Below are 14,487 nucleotides of genomic sequence, written 5' to 3'. Positions count from 1 at the left end.
CACTTTGCACTTCTGTCATGCTTTTCATACAAGGCTCTTACACAACTTTAGAAATAATGAACGAAGCCTCACACACCCCTGTGAGTTAGGGAAGTATTATTCCCATTTTTCAGATGGGCGTCTGAGGGTTTGTCTATGCTTAAAACACTAGTGGCACAGCTGTGCCGCTGTAGTGCTTCAGAGTAGACACTACCTACGCTGATGGGAGAGATTCTCCCGTTGACGTAGGTAATCCACCTTCCTGGGTGGTGGTATCTTGGTCAATGGAAGAATTCTTCCATTGACCTAGTGCTATCAACATGGGGACTCACGTCGGCTTAACTACACTGCTCAGGGGTGTGGATTTTTCACATGCCTGAGCAGAGTAGTTATGCTGAACTAATTTTCTAGTGCAGATGAGGATTCAGTCCGTTAAAATTCAGATTAGGGCCCTGATTCTCAGCAGCTCTGCAGTCTCTACACCACTCCTTATACACAAAAGTGTACATCTACACAGAAATCCCTCCCACCCTGTGACAGTGAGTCTCAGAGCCCAGGTCAACTGACTGGGGGCTTGCAAAACTAAAAATAGCTGTAGATGGAGTGAAGCCAGGGCTTCCTCCCCCTCGCAGAGGTTCAGAGCCTCGGTTCCTGCCTGAGCCTGAACATTGTCACCACAATTTTGAACCGCGCTGTCAGTTGACCCAGGCTCTGAGACTCACTGTGGTGAAGATGTACCCTAAGGGTATGCCTACACTGCAATAAAAGACCTGTGGCATGGCCACAGTTGGCCCAGGCCACATAGGCGCCGACTCTGTGGGTGCTCTGGGGGTGGAGCAACCAAGGGGAAAAATTGGTGGGTGTTCCCCACCCCCGCCACCCAGCTCACCTCCGCCTCCTCCCCTGAGCGTGCCGCGTGTCCGCTTTTCCCCCCTAGCTCCCAGTGCTTGCACCGTGAAAAAGACGGTTACTCACCGTAGTAACTGTTGTTCTTCGAGATGTTGCTCCTATCCATTCCAGTTAGCGCGCACACCTAACTGGAATGCATAGGAGCAATCACTCGAAGAAGAACAGCTGTTTTGTGCGGTTGGGAAGGAGGGGGGAGAAGGGGGAGCGTGGCGTGCTCGGGGAAGAGGCGGGGCCGGAGTGGGGATTTTGGGAAGGGGTCCAATAACGGCAGGGAGGAGGTGGAGTTGGGGTGGGGACTTTGGGGAAGGAGTTGGAATGGGGGCGGGGCAGGATTGGGGAGAAGGTGGAGTCGGGGCAGGGCTGGGGGCAGTGAGGCACGAGCACCCACCAGCGCCGGGGAAAGTTGGTGCCTATGCCAGGCCAGCTGATTCAGGGCTCACAGGGCTCAAGCTGCGGGGCTATAAAATTGCAGTGTAGAAATCTGGACTTGGGCTGAAACCTGGGTTCTGAGATTCTGCAAGGGGGACGAACTCAAGCCTGGTCTACACTGGGCGGGGGGGCATCAATCTAAGATACGCAACTTCAGCTATGAGAATAGTGTAGCTGAAGTTGACGTATCTTAGATCAACTTAGAATCACTTACTTCACATCCTTGTGGCGCGGGATCAATGGCCGCTGCTCCCCTGTCAACTTTGCTTCTGCCTCTCGCCGAGCTGGAGTTCAGCAGTCGACGGGAGAGCGATCGAAGATTGATTTATCGCATCTAGACTACACGCAATAAATTAATCCCCGATAGATCGATCGCTACCCGCCGATCCAGCGGGTCGTATAGATGTACCCTCAGAGCTCAGGTTCCAGCCTGACTTTGAATGTCTATGCTGCTATTTCAGCCTTGCAGCCCGAGCCATGCGAGCTCAAGTCAGCTGATGGGGCTCTGAGACTCGGTGCTGTGGGTTTTTAGTTGCAGTGTAGACATGACCACAACGTCTAGAAAACAGCTAGATTCCCCCAGCACAGGGGGATTCCCAAAGAGGTGAAGGGCCAGCAAAACAGGCTTTCCCCTCTTGCAGCAGTCATTACACGAGTTGCTGGGGGTGGTATAGGGCCCAGAAGAGAGGTGCTGTGGGAGGAAAAGTGTGTGGCTGGGGTATTCTCTGCTCCAGCTGTTCTGGGCTTGGAAGGATTAGATTTTTATTGGTAAACATCGATTTCATCACACACAAACAAACAGATAAGATATTTCCATTAATAATAACCAAAATTTACAGATAGGCAAAGTAAGAAAAATGCTGCTTGAGAACTTATTAGTGTTTGATTTAAGGATATTTACTTTTTATATTTTGACATGTGACATTGACTGTTGGTGTTTTAAAGATTATAACACTAACTTTTTGAATCTGAACATCTGCTGTCATTCAATAATTATTGTCTGGACCCCCCCCCATCCCTAATGTCTCACAGCTATGAACATTTAAATAGATTAAAATTAAAAAAAACCCATAGAACCCATCATTTTGCACAACTGTGAACATTTAAATCAATGAAAATTAAATATTCTTAAAAATATTTAAGAATTTATTATGGTGTCCTTAGCAACTGGTTGCCAGAAGCTGGGAATGGGCAACAGGGGGTGGATCTCTTGATGATTACCCGTTCTGTTCATTCCTGTGAAGCACCTGGCATTGGCCACTGTCAGAAGACAGGATACTGGGCTGGATGGACCATTGGTCTGACTCAGTATGGCCATTCTTATGTTCTTATAAACATTGATATTATCAGTTGAAATTATAAAAAAAAATGAAAGCTGAATTCTGCCAAGCCTACCAAGGGGGCCTTGGGAAGCTGCCGTAAAAACCTGCCCAGGGACTGCTCTAAATTATGCTGGAGACTGACTGGGCCCCAACTTATCCCACAATCCAGGAGGCTTGAAAGGGGCATACAGTTGCCTTTACCTAACCTCTATGCACTCCCGTGAGGCACAACGCAGAATGTGGTCCTAGGGCTGTAATGACCAGTCAATGTAATTAGGATCTGATGTCTCTCTCGTGAGGGTGCTATGTGAAAAGAGCTGATGCTCTCAGTCCATGTTGTAGTGAAGCAGGAATTCACATCACAAAAAAACAGCCCCCACAATTGGCTCTCTTGGCAGACTCAGCAAGGATTGAATGGCCAAGGAGACTGAACGAGGCTCTCAATCTTTTGCTAATCCACATGCCACCCTTAAAACAAAAACAAAAACTAAATTCCTTTTGAATATTTGTTGCTTATATGTTTTTAAATTATTTGCTTTGACTAAGGTCATGAAGCTGAAAGACGTTCGTGAATAGAAGATACAGTGAATAGAAGATGCAGTCTTCAAAATTTAATTTACTTTTCCATTTCTGTTACTGGTTACTCTGGACTAGCATAGGGAAATTGGGAGAAATTAAATTAGCAGGTAAGAAATGTATCCTTCAATGGTGCAGCTATCATTAATTTGTAGGAGACTAAAGAAAAACAAAAAAAGGGTGAGAAATGTGATTTTGCACGTGTTACCTCAAAGCTCTTAATTTATGTGCAGACTACCAGTTCACTAGGCACCCCATTCAGTAACTCCTCCATGCATGAAGTTTCATGCCATAGGCAGCTGCAGAACTGGGACCCATTAGTGCCTTTGGCTATTTAATGGGACATTATTTTATGAGGAATAATGATCTTGTGGCTATAACACAGGACTGGGAGATAGAAGATCTGATTTGAAGTCCCATCTCTGGCACAGACTGTTTGTGTAACCTTGGACAGGTCACTTAACCACTCTGTGCCTCAGTTTCCCCACATGTGAAATGGAGATTATTCTTTATTGCCTTACATTTTATGTAGTCATCTACACCTATGCAAAGAGACTGCTAGCATTTTAACACCATCTCTATTTACATAATGTAAATGACTACACAAGGGCCAAGGCAATAGAGAATCTGGCCCAGTAAGGATGGTCTAAAGCTCAGTTCATTTCTGTTCATAAAGCACTTTGAGACCCTAGGATGGATGTCATCATAGAACTGCAAAGTATTATTATTTTATTATCACACTTGACCCAAAAATTAACCCATCCTTATTTAACATTTTTCTTGATCCTGATGTTAGGAATCATTAAAAAAGGGATAGAGAATAAGACAGAGAATATCTTATTGCCCTTATATAAATCCAAAGTATTCCCACATCTTGAATACTGCATACAGATGTGGTGTCCTCATCTCAAAAAAGATATACTGGCATTAGAAAAGGTTTTAAAGGTTTTAAAAGAGAACTAGATAAATTAATGGAGTCCATTAATAGTCCATTAATTACTATTAGCCAGGATGGGTAAGGAATGGTGTCCCTAGCCTCTGTTTGTCAGAGGATGGTGATGGACGGCAGGAGAGAGCTCACTTGATCATTACCTGTTAGGTTCACTCCCTCTGGGACACCTAGCATTGGCCACTGTCGGTAGACAGGATACTGGGCTGGATGGACTTTTGATCAGGGCTGGCTCCAGGTTTTTTGCCGCCCCAAGCAACAACAACAACAACAACAAAAAGGCTGGAGTGCCTTGAAAAGTGCTGCCCCAAAGAGCTGGAGTGCCCCCCCTTGAAAAGTGCCGCCCCACGCACATGCTTGGAACGCTGGTGCCTAGAGCTGGCCCTGCCTTTGGTCTGACCCAGTATGGCCATTCTTATGTTCTTATCCTGAAATATCCATCAGTTCTGAACAGAATCTGAAACACTGATACAGTTCCATTTTCTCAGCTGGGTAAGCCATTATCAAGCATTCCAGAGCACTGGTCACAGACATGTGTGAGCTCTGAGCCTGATTTTCAGAGTGCTGAGCACTCATAGCTACTTAACTGGAAATTCTGGGCACTTCACCATTTTGAAAATCAGGCTTACTTTGTGCTGTCTCTTCATTCATCCAATTTCACACAAATGAGACATGCAATCCTCCAATATGAAGGAGGAAATTTTCCTAAATCTAGGCCAATTAGCCTTTGAGCCTTTTAGTAGCAGACAAAATGCTGAGGTTTGAAAAGCAGCTATTGACCACAGGCATTCATTTCCATGGGGTTTTACAGTATGCACATATACTCTGCCTGTGAATTAGAATAAGGCAATTGGTCTGGGTATTTTTTTTTAAATATTTCACGTATTTTTACGTGACTATGAAACTTGTGCTAAATCAGTGGTGGAAAGCAATAGGCTGGTCCTAGAGGTGTAATGGATGACATTTAAAGTAATTTTTCCAGTGGATCCCAATGTGAGTTATAAATGTACTGACTGTACCAAGTGGTTCTAGCTGTGCCAAGTAATTATTATGCAATGTAGAAAGATTAATCTAGAGGAAGAGTAGGCTGCGTTACCACCACTCTCCTCCCTCAGGGCTTTGCTGAGGGCTGGGCTGCAGAGTGTCTGGTATCACGTGAGACATGCACACATTCACAAGCCCTGTCATGCAGATCTCCAGTCCTGTTGGCAAGTCACACATCAAGCAGCTCTGCAAGGATTCTGCTGGGGTTTCTCCTCCTGGCCACCAGGGACAGCTATGTTGAAAGAATTGCAGACCCCCAAGCTGCCTCTCGCCTGCTCTTGCTGCTGCCCTGCAGGATGCATACCAACATGGAGCACCTGGAAGGAGAAGGTGGTTCCCACTGGCAAGGGAGCCAGGAGTCAGGAGGAGGAGGAGTGACTGGGGGAGGAGGCAAGGGGGAAGCTAGCTTGGAGAAGGAGGGAGACAGTCTCAGGGCATAGGCTGGGGACGGGATGGGTGTCGGGTTGAAAGATTGGAGGAAGCATGGGGATCAGATTGAAGCAGGAGCTGAAAGGGGACAGGGCAGGGTGGAGAAGATTAACGTAGACAAGGCAGAGTGTGGGGCGGCTTTAAGGTAACAAGTGATAGAATGGGAGAGGCTGAACCAAGCTCCTCTCTGCAGGCTGCTCCAGGATCTCCTAACCCTGCCCTATTGAATATCGCTCCAGACCAAATATCACTACTCATCCCCCCAGCAATCCCAGGCTTCTGCCAACTTCCTAGTCCCCATGTCACTCTGGTAACCCCTGCCCCTGGCTCTCTTGTCTTCTCCCCTCATCATTCCCTCCCAGCTGTCAGTGGCTTGCCCAGGTGAAAGTCTCCTGGATGAAATTCTATGGCCTGTGATACACAGGAGATCATAATGGTCCCTTCCGGCTTTAAAAATCTATGAATCCTGTGCCTGTTTCTCATCACTCTGACTGTCAGCTCAGCACTGAATCTCAAAGTCCTGAATCTTTAATATCCTATGTCCTTTTCAGCAGGTATGAGTCTCATCTTCTGTTTTTTTCCCCCAGGCTTGTCTGTTAATGCACAGAAGGAAATGGGGAGCTCTACAAAATTTTATGGAATCCCCGAGGGGAAGGGGCCTTACTCTGTTGGCTGCACGGACCTGATGACTGATTACACGATTCAGGTATGACAGCCACAACCTTCCTGTCACTCCCTACTTTATTTTGACATAAGTCACAAGTCCAACACTGTAGCTTTCATCATACTATTAGGTATTAATTAAATGAAAAGTTCCCCTGGTTCTGATAGGTGGAAATTCACCTGTGCAGAGGGGCAGGACAAAGCCTGCTTAAGCCCCCAGGCATTTTACTTTTTGTGAACAAAATGTTTCATATGAATTAATTCTGTAAGAGTAATGACGCAGGATGGCCATTGTGGCACAGGGGTATCGCTAGAAGTGTAAGGCTATAATGACAGGGATATACTGTAAATCAGCAGATTCTGTCAGATACTAGGACATAGATTTTATAAACTGAAATTGGCAGGCAAAAATGTCCAGATATAGACACCATCATTTAACCTCCAAAACTTTGCAGAAGTTCAGAACTGAATCCTTACCTAAATCTAGGCTTTGTAGCTTGGACCCATCTCTAAGTACAATTTAAGAGCCTGATCCTGCTTTCCTAGTTAAGACAATCCTCCTTAGCCAAGATCCTCAAAGGTATTTAGACACCAAACTCCCACTGAATTCAGATAGCTCATCATAGTGAATTTTTTGGAATGGGGCAGGAAAACTCTTCCTCATTGTTCCACGTGGCGCAGTGAAGATGGGAAATGTGGTTTGCCACCTCATGGAATGAGCCAGAGGTCCTTTCCCTGAGATATGTAAGACCAGTCAAACAGAGCCCCATACCTCTGGGTTCCTGGCACCTGCCCCCATCCGTCCTGGCAACTTAGCTCCAATGGAGTCCCACCACCAAGGTCTCCCATGACTTCAGCTATCCCCATCAGAAAACTCCCCCTAGCAGGGCAAATGAGGGATGATATATAGCAGGGGTAGGCAACCTATGGCACGCGTGCCAAAGGCAGCACGCAAGCTGATTTTCAGTGGCACTCACACTGCCTGGGTCCTGGCCACCGGTCCGGGGGACTCTGCATTTTAATTTAATTTTAAATGAAGTTTCTTAGACATTTTAAAAACCTTATTTACTTTACATACAACAATAATTTAGTTATATATTATAGACTTATAGAAAGAGACCTTCTAAAACATTAAAATGTATTACTGGCACGTGAAACCTTAAATTAGAATGAATAAATGAAGACTCGGCACACCACTTCTGAAAGGTTGCTGACCCCTGATATATACCATTTCTGCTGTGTGTTAAAAAGTAACAATTATGGAATTTGTACCTATTTAAAAAGAAAGGTTACAGTCTTCAGAATTGGTGTAGAACCATAACAGAATGAAGCAATTACATCTCTCAAGTTCCAAAGAATGCAGATAAAGTTATAAGCAGTTAATGGGCCTGCAGCCCATTTAGCCTATTCCATGCTGATTTGCATTTTCAGATACAGTAACCTCACAATTTTTCTACTAAAACACTCTTGCCCTTTGTTGTTGGTATTTCCTGTAGCATGCATTGCATTTTTAAACTCCAAGCAAAGCTTTTATGGTGGAATTTGCCTGTTGTGATCGTGGTGAGTAGGGATCATTTGGATATTTTGGTCTGTGAATTTTATAAGGATTTATTCTGTGCCTACATTACATAACGATTGGCATGGTAGAGTTTAACTGCTTCAAATTAGCTTTCATGTCTGTAGTAGGTAAATAATCTGGATTATTAACATTCTCTAAAGTCTAGATTATGAACTTTACTCACACTGGTATCCAGTTATTCACCTGAGTAATGCGATAAGGACTAATCAGGTGAGTAACTCCTCATCACTGTCAGGGTTTTGCAATCTGTTCCTAAATAAGCCTTTGTCAAAAATGATCATTCATTACAGTGTGATGTGTAAATGGAGAGAAGATTCATCAGATAAGCTCTTCATGTGTGTTGGGTAATATTCTTAATAAACTTAATATTCAAGCAACCTGAAACTGTTTTTAAAAGTCCAGTTTAAAATAAGTATTGTTCTTAACAGCCATCTTGCCCTATTGTTTAGGACATTCTGCATGCGCTCCGACAATTAATTCACTGAAACACAATATAATCAGAGAGAGCTTTTGAATAGTGTGCTCCAAAGTCACTTTTGTCCTAAAGAGCAAGAATATAAACTGTACATACTTTTTATCTGACGGACACCTTCTTTATTACATTAAATTACTTGTACATAGTCCCACCCCGTGGTCCTTGCAGAAGAAACATTCTATTAAAAAAACATACCCAATGGCTTTCATGGCTCACAAGAAGAGCAGGGGTGTCCAGTTGGAGAAGAGAAAGGACCCAAAAGAAAGGAAATTGAGAGTGGGGAGAGAACAGTAGTAAGAGTTTGGGAGAGAGAAAATACTACTAAAAAAAATGCATAGGGGAACAGAGACCACAGCAGATATGAAAACAGCTTGAAAGAGACTAGTTTGGTGGGAAAAATAATCTGAAATATTTAACAAAGAAGAAACACTATAGAAAATTATTAATGGGAGTATTTTGTATTTACGCAGCTTTCATCTATAGCTATCAAAGTGCTTTACAAAGAGGGTAAGTATCACTGTCCTCAGTTTAGACAGAGAAACTGAGGCACGGAGGAGTAATGGGCACACAGCAAGTCAGTGCCTAAACTGTGTATAAAGGTCAGATCTCCTGACTCACAGTCTGTGCTTTGTCTGCTGGAACACATTGCCTGAAACAAGTCTGAGGGAAATGCAGGCTCTGAACAAGTCTGAAGAAATAAGATGCACGAGGAAACAGAAAATAGGAAGATAATTGGGAAAAAAGGAGAAATAAGAGAATGGAGGCAGCAAATGCTCTAAAGTTAATAGAGAGTTTGCACTGTACATTTTGAAATAATGCTTTAATGGTAGCTTAGCCTGCGAGGGAATGTTATCTAACTCTAGCTGGATGCCAGAGATCATGTTTGTTTGGTTCCCAGGTATGAAAAATAAAGTGACATTTGGTGGCAATCAAACCTGAGCCGTTATTGTTAATTTTCTCGTTGGACTCTCTCTTACACCTTGTGGTATCATTTTAACATGTTAAATTCTTTGGTAAAATTATTTTTATTTTTTAGCAGCTTCAGTGAGAAAATCTATTTCTTTTTCTGATTCAATCACAGGGAAGCTTCTTTCGTCTGTATTATCCTTCACAAAATGGCACAAGTAGTGAAGAAACCAAGTGGATCCCCAGGAAGGAATATTACCGTGGACTTTCCGACTTCCTCAACATATACCGGATGTTAGGAGAGACATTTTTTCAGCACTATGTTGGTAAGATGAGTTTATTTCTAATTGCCTTACTGGTGAGACACTGTGTGCTATGGTCACTTTAGTTATGGCACCTGTACGTGAGGAATGTGTTAATACTGCAGGAGCTCAAGGGAATTTCCTTTGTAGACCTGTTTCTCCTCCTTTTCTATGGGGCAGTAACATTCAGGTGACTGTGACTGTATGCTTCACTGCACCATGTGCCCAAATACCACTGTCCTGGGTGTCTGGGAATATTCCCAGTAGTAAGCCCTATGGGTAAATTCACCCTTGAGCAAAGGGCCACCACTTAACTCCTATAGGGAAGCTTTTTGAAGGCACAAAGGGGAGGCTAAGTGCCCAGCTCTGATTGAAAGTCGGTGGGAGTTGGCTGCCTAACGGCCTTTGTGCCCTTGAAAGTCTTCCCCTACAGAATACAAGTGGGACAGAGGCCTTATGCTGGCTTTGCGCATGGGGGGAATTTCACCCTTTGCCTGGTAATAAATGTTTGTAGGATCAGGCTTTATAGTGCAGAATATGAACTAAGGCCTTTACGCTTACCTGCCTTGTGTATCTCACTCAAATAATCTAATTGAAATCAGTGGGTCAATCTGAGGAATAAAGCAGCTACTCAAGATAAGGGAGGGTATCCGAACATCTCTCGAAGAAGTGGTTACATGAGAAGCCACACTAACTGCAGATATCCTGTCTTATCTAGGCTCCGTGACATGTCCTGCAAAATGGAATGCTGCTTTCAAGCCTGGAGAGAAATACCCCCTCATTATTTTTTCCCATGGACTTGGAGCTTTCCGGTAATGCTGCAGTTTGTGGCCTCAGACCACATGGGGACAAGTGACTCTCCAATGCAATTCCACTGCTATCAGTGGAGTTATGCCAGGGAGGAATTTAGCCCAGGAAATTGACAGTTCTTGAGAATGGTTTTGAATACTATTTCGGTAAAGTTGTGTTGGATCCATCACAGCATTAGCTAACACTGGTTTTAAAACCAATGGGCCAGATCCTCAGCTGGTGTAAAGTAGTATATCTCCACGGAAATCAATGCCAGTTTCTAAAAACTGAGGGCCTGCTCCAATTTTGGTTTACTTATATGTTTCCCTATTTGAAAACACTTGTTTCTTAGGAGTGTTGAGAGAATCAATGATTTAATGTTTGTAAAGCACTTTGAAGATGTCAAGTATTATGCAGATGATATTATTATATATAATCATTAGTTTCTCTTCCTCAAAAAATCCTCTTCAAAATGGGTGTTGATATAAAGATAGAGAGGCTGTAATGCTTAGTGGGCGGAGCACTGGACTGGGACTCAGGAGACCTCAGAGGGATTCCTGGCTGAGCCACTGGCCTGCTGGGTGACCTTAGGCAATCACTTCCCTGCCCTGTGCCTCAGTTTCTCCATCTAAAAATGAGGATAATGATAGTGACATCCTTTCGCAAGCACTTTGAGTTCTATGCATGAAAGCACCATATAAGAGCTAGTTGTTGTTAGTAATTATTATTATTTATGTGGGACTTTGAACATGTTTTACAGACTTCCACATAAAAATCAGTCCAGCAGTAACTTGAGAAGGAAAGGAGGCATTGATCGACAACGTAAAATATTAAATTGGGTGTAGTACAAATACGGCCTATATGTTATTTCAGGAGCAAGGTATTGACATTGTGTATTTAAGCAGTCTATTTTTTTGATTTCAGGACTATATATTCTGCTATCTGCATTGAGATGGCATCTCAGGGTTTTATAGTTGCTGCTGTGGAGCACAGGTTTGTATAGTACATCTGCTTTTTTGGCTTAGAAGAGGCGAACAGTTACTTCACAAAGTCTTATGCTTATAATTTGATCTTGCAAGGTGCTGTGTGCAAAACCTGAGACCTTCTTAAATTTGATATAAACACTTAAATTTGACTGAGGGAGATTATTTTTCTCAGCAATGTCTTGAGTCTAAAAGACGCAAACAGAACATAGTGTTTATTCTACAGTATAACTTAGATTTATTTTAAAAGACTAAAATAGTATTAATTTTCTCCAAAACCCAAGTAATTCCCATTATTCAACTCTCAATCTAAACCAGGGGTCTCCAAACTTTATGAGACGAGGGCCATATGTTATACCAATATAATAAAAACCAGCAGGATCTTATTAAGAGGGATAAGGCAAAGATGCCACATTTATTGTAAATACCATAACAAACCAAAAGACAATGTTTTCCTACTTATTTCTATTACTACTTATTCCTTACACACACACACATATTCAGGTTCTGTATATGTATAGATGTTATAGTTTCTAGCCTAGATGTTGCTCATGCCAAGTTACTGGCCAGGTATCTTGGTCATGAGGATGGAGCCGAGTCTGTGTCAGATGCATCTGATGCTCCTGGAGGCTGGCAGCAGAACCATAGACTCAAAGTCCTCAGTCTTTAGAGTCCAGTTTTATAGGGATTTTTCCCTATGTTAGTTCATAGGAGTTGCTTCATTTTGCTGTTGCTAAATCAATCAGCAGGTGGCTGGCTCCATGTTATTAGATGTTTTGTTTTTCCTTCCTTTGAGGTGTGGTGGGTGGATTCCAGTTTGCCCTTCGGGGGGGGGTCATCTGGTTGATCCCACTTGACACCTTCTTCAGCCGACACTGAATTCTTCAGGCTGGTGACTCCCTAACCATTCATTCACATACATTCTCTATCTTAATCACATTTAGTTCACTGTCTCTTTACCTTTTGGGGTGTTACCAATTTATGTGAGACTCCCTGTCTTTTAACAAGCAAAGATAACGTGAGATGAAAACTTACAGAGGGTGGGGGTCTCTATCTATACACTATAACAGCTACTGTTTTGGCTTACTTAGAGTTAATTAATGTTTAGCAAGTTTTATACAAAGTATTTCTTTGAGCTTAACAAGTTTTATACCAAGTATCTCTTTGAGCAGGCTTTACACAGACACAGCTGGTGGCTTGCAGGTTAGAGGCTAAATGTTGGGAATCACAAATTTACTTCTAACATAAACCTTAAGTTATAAAGTATCAATTAACAATAAATCAATACATCATTTTTCATATAAACCATGTTTAATATAAACCTTCTTTAATATCCCTACACATATTAGATTTTTGAAGGGCCTTCGCGGGCCGAAGCGACTGTGAAGAAATTAAATGGATGCAAAATCATTAAAAAACAACACTACTCTACTGTGTCAGTGTTGCATTCAATTCTAAATCAGGTATAAAAGTCAATCAATGCAGGTACTGTGAAATCACACAAAATATTTGTCAATACAGTAAAAATCATTTCACTTTTTTTATTTTATTTCTAAAAACTCACACATTTGTATCATACAAATACTGTTTGGTTCTATTAGTGCTGTAGTTAAAATGTAACCATTATAAAATTGTTAATTTCCATCTTCTTTACTCCATTTATTGGAGATGTAATTAAGCATCTGGCTTGTATTTTTACTCTAAGGCAGGGGTCCGTGCCTGCTCGGCTGCAGCAGCAACTCTCCCCTAAGTTGGCTCCCCTTTTGGGGGGACACTGGCTCCCGGGGGCACTCACCCCTCCACACAGCTCAGCTGAGCTTACCCCCCTCCCCATGAGCTGCTGCCGGCAACGCCCTTCCCCGGCCAGTTCGGCGTGCCTACTCAGCTGCAGACAGCCTGTTTGCTTGTCCCTGTACCTGCTTGGCTGCAGCAACGACTCTCCCCTAAGTTGGCTCCCCTTTTGGGAGGACACTGGCTCCCAGAGGAACTCACCCCTCTGCACAGCTCAGCTGAGCTACCCTCCCCCACTAACCCATGCGAGCTGCTGCCAGCGGCCCCTCCCCGTGCCGCCTACTCAGCTGTTCGCTTCTCCCCTATTGGGTGGAGGGCCGGACAAATGGAAGCCCCGGTCCGAATCCGGCCCGTAGTTTGGAGACCCCTGATCTAAAGAAAGAGCAAGTTACTTGAATTCTTTGACTAGGGTCGCTGTCAGTTGTCTACGTAATTTTTTTTAAATGCACTATTTGTGGCTGTTTAATATTAGACTCTGGCAAAACAAGGTCTGTTTTCTTTTCATTTAGACTTTATTATATACATTCAATGATATTGCTGCTCTAGTTAGTTTCTTGGTGCCAGGAGCCAGTCTTTCTTGATAGGGGGTGAAATCCTAGCCCCATTGAAATCAATGGCACCAGTCCCATTAACTTCAATGGAGACATGATTTCACCCCTGAAGTCCATGTGGGTTGAGCGCTGTTGGCATGAGTGTGAACTAGCCTTCAGAAGTAACTTTTTTTTCTGTATTATAGAGATAAATCCTCTTCTGCGACTTATTACCATAAGGAGAATCCTGTTTGTGAAGCACAAGAAGAGGCTACAGAAAATCCGAACGAGGAATGGATCTACTACAGAAAACTAAAACGAGGTGAACAGGAATTCCCTCTACGCCACCAACAGGTATTTGTTGTGGAATGCTGATCTAACAAATGACGAAGATGCAATCTAGCACCCAATAGGTGCTAAGGGATTGATTAAAGCTGGCATATTTGCAAGGCCACTAACCCATCAGGCTTCCTACCTCAGGCCAGGTCTACACTACAGACTTTTACCAGCATAGCTATGTCGCTCAGGAGCATGATAAGGTATGATTTGTGACCAACATAGCTGTGCTGGCAAAAGCCCCTAACATAGATGTGGTTATAGCAGCACAACTGTGCTTTTGGCAGTATAGCTTATTTTGCTCAGAGATGGGGGAAGGAGGGAGGCCTCAAATAAGCTATACCAGCAAAAGAGCAGCTTTGCTGGCATAAGCTGTGTCCACACTAGGTGTGCTTAACAGGAATAGTACACCCATATAGTTATACCCACAAAGCCTTCCAAGTGCAGAGCTGGCCGCAGAAGCATGCCAGCAGTTTTTCTTTCTTGATCCAATCCC

At 43.2% G+C, this 14,487-nt stretch overlaps 1 protein-coding gene across 3 annotated transcripts in view; it reads left to right on the top strand.

Moving 5' to 3' along the window:
* PLA2G7 (phospholipase A2 group VII) overlaps positions 1-14,487 on the top strand; it is a 37,381-nt gene that overhangs the window by 17,987 nt on the left and 4,907 nt on the right. Inside the window, exons 2-7 of one of the 3 annotated variants that reach the window (XM_045010389.1) lie at positions 3,186-3,325; positions 6,225-6,343; positions 9,436-9,586; positions 10,281-10,374; positions 11,276-11,344; positions 13,862-14,009. In XM_045010389.1, coding sequence (XP_044866324.1) covers positions 3,235-3,325; positions 6,225-6,343; positions 9,436-9,586; positions 10,281-10,374; positions 11,276-11,344; positions 13,862-14,009 — 672 coding nt within the window. In that variant the 5' untranslated portion in view covers positions 3,186-3,234. Of the gene's footprint in view, positions 1-3,185; positions 3,326-5,501; positions 5,539-6,224; positions 6,344-9,435; positions 9,587-10,280; positions 10,375-11,275; positions 11,345-13,861; positions 14,010-14,487 lie in introns of those variants that run through there. The other 2 variants (XM_045010390.1, XM_045010388.1) reach the window with 2 other exon arrangements.

Source organism: Mauremys mutica, chromosome 3 (assembly GCF_020497125.1).
Source record: "Mauremys mutica isolate MM-2020 ecotype Southern chromosome 3, ASM2049712v1, whole genome shotgun sequence".
NCBI classification, from domain to species: Eukaryota; Metazoa; Chordata; order Testudines; family Geoemydidae; genus Mauremys; species Mauremys mutica.
The sequence above is the reverse complement of the archived record's forward strand: the minus strand, read 5'-3'. Positions and strand labels throughout refer to the sequence as shown.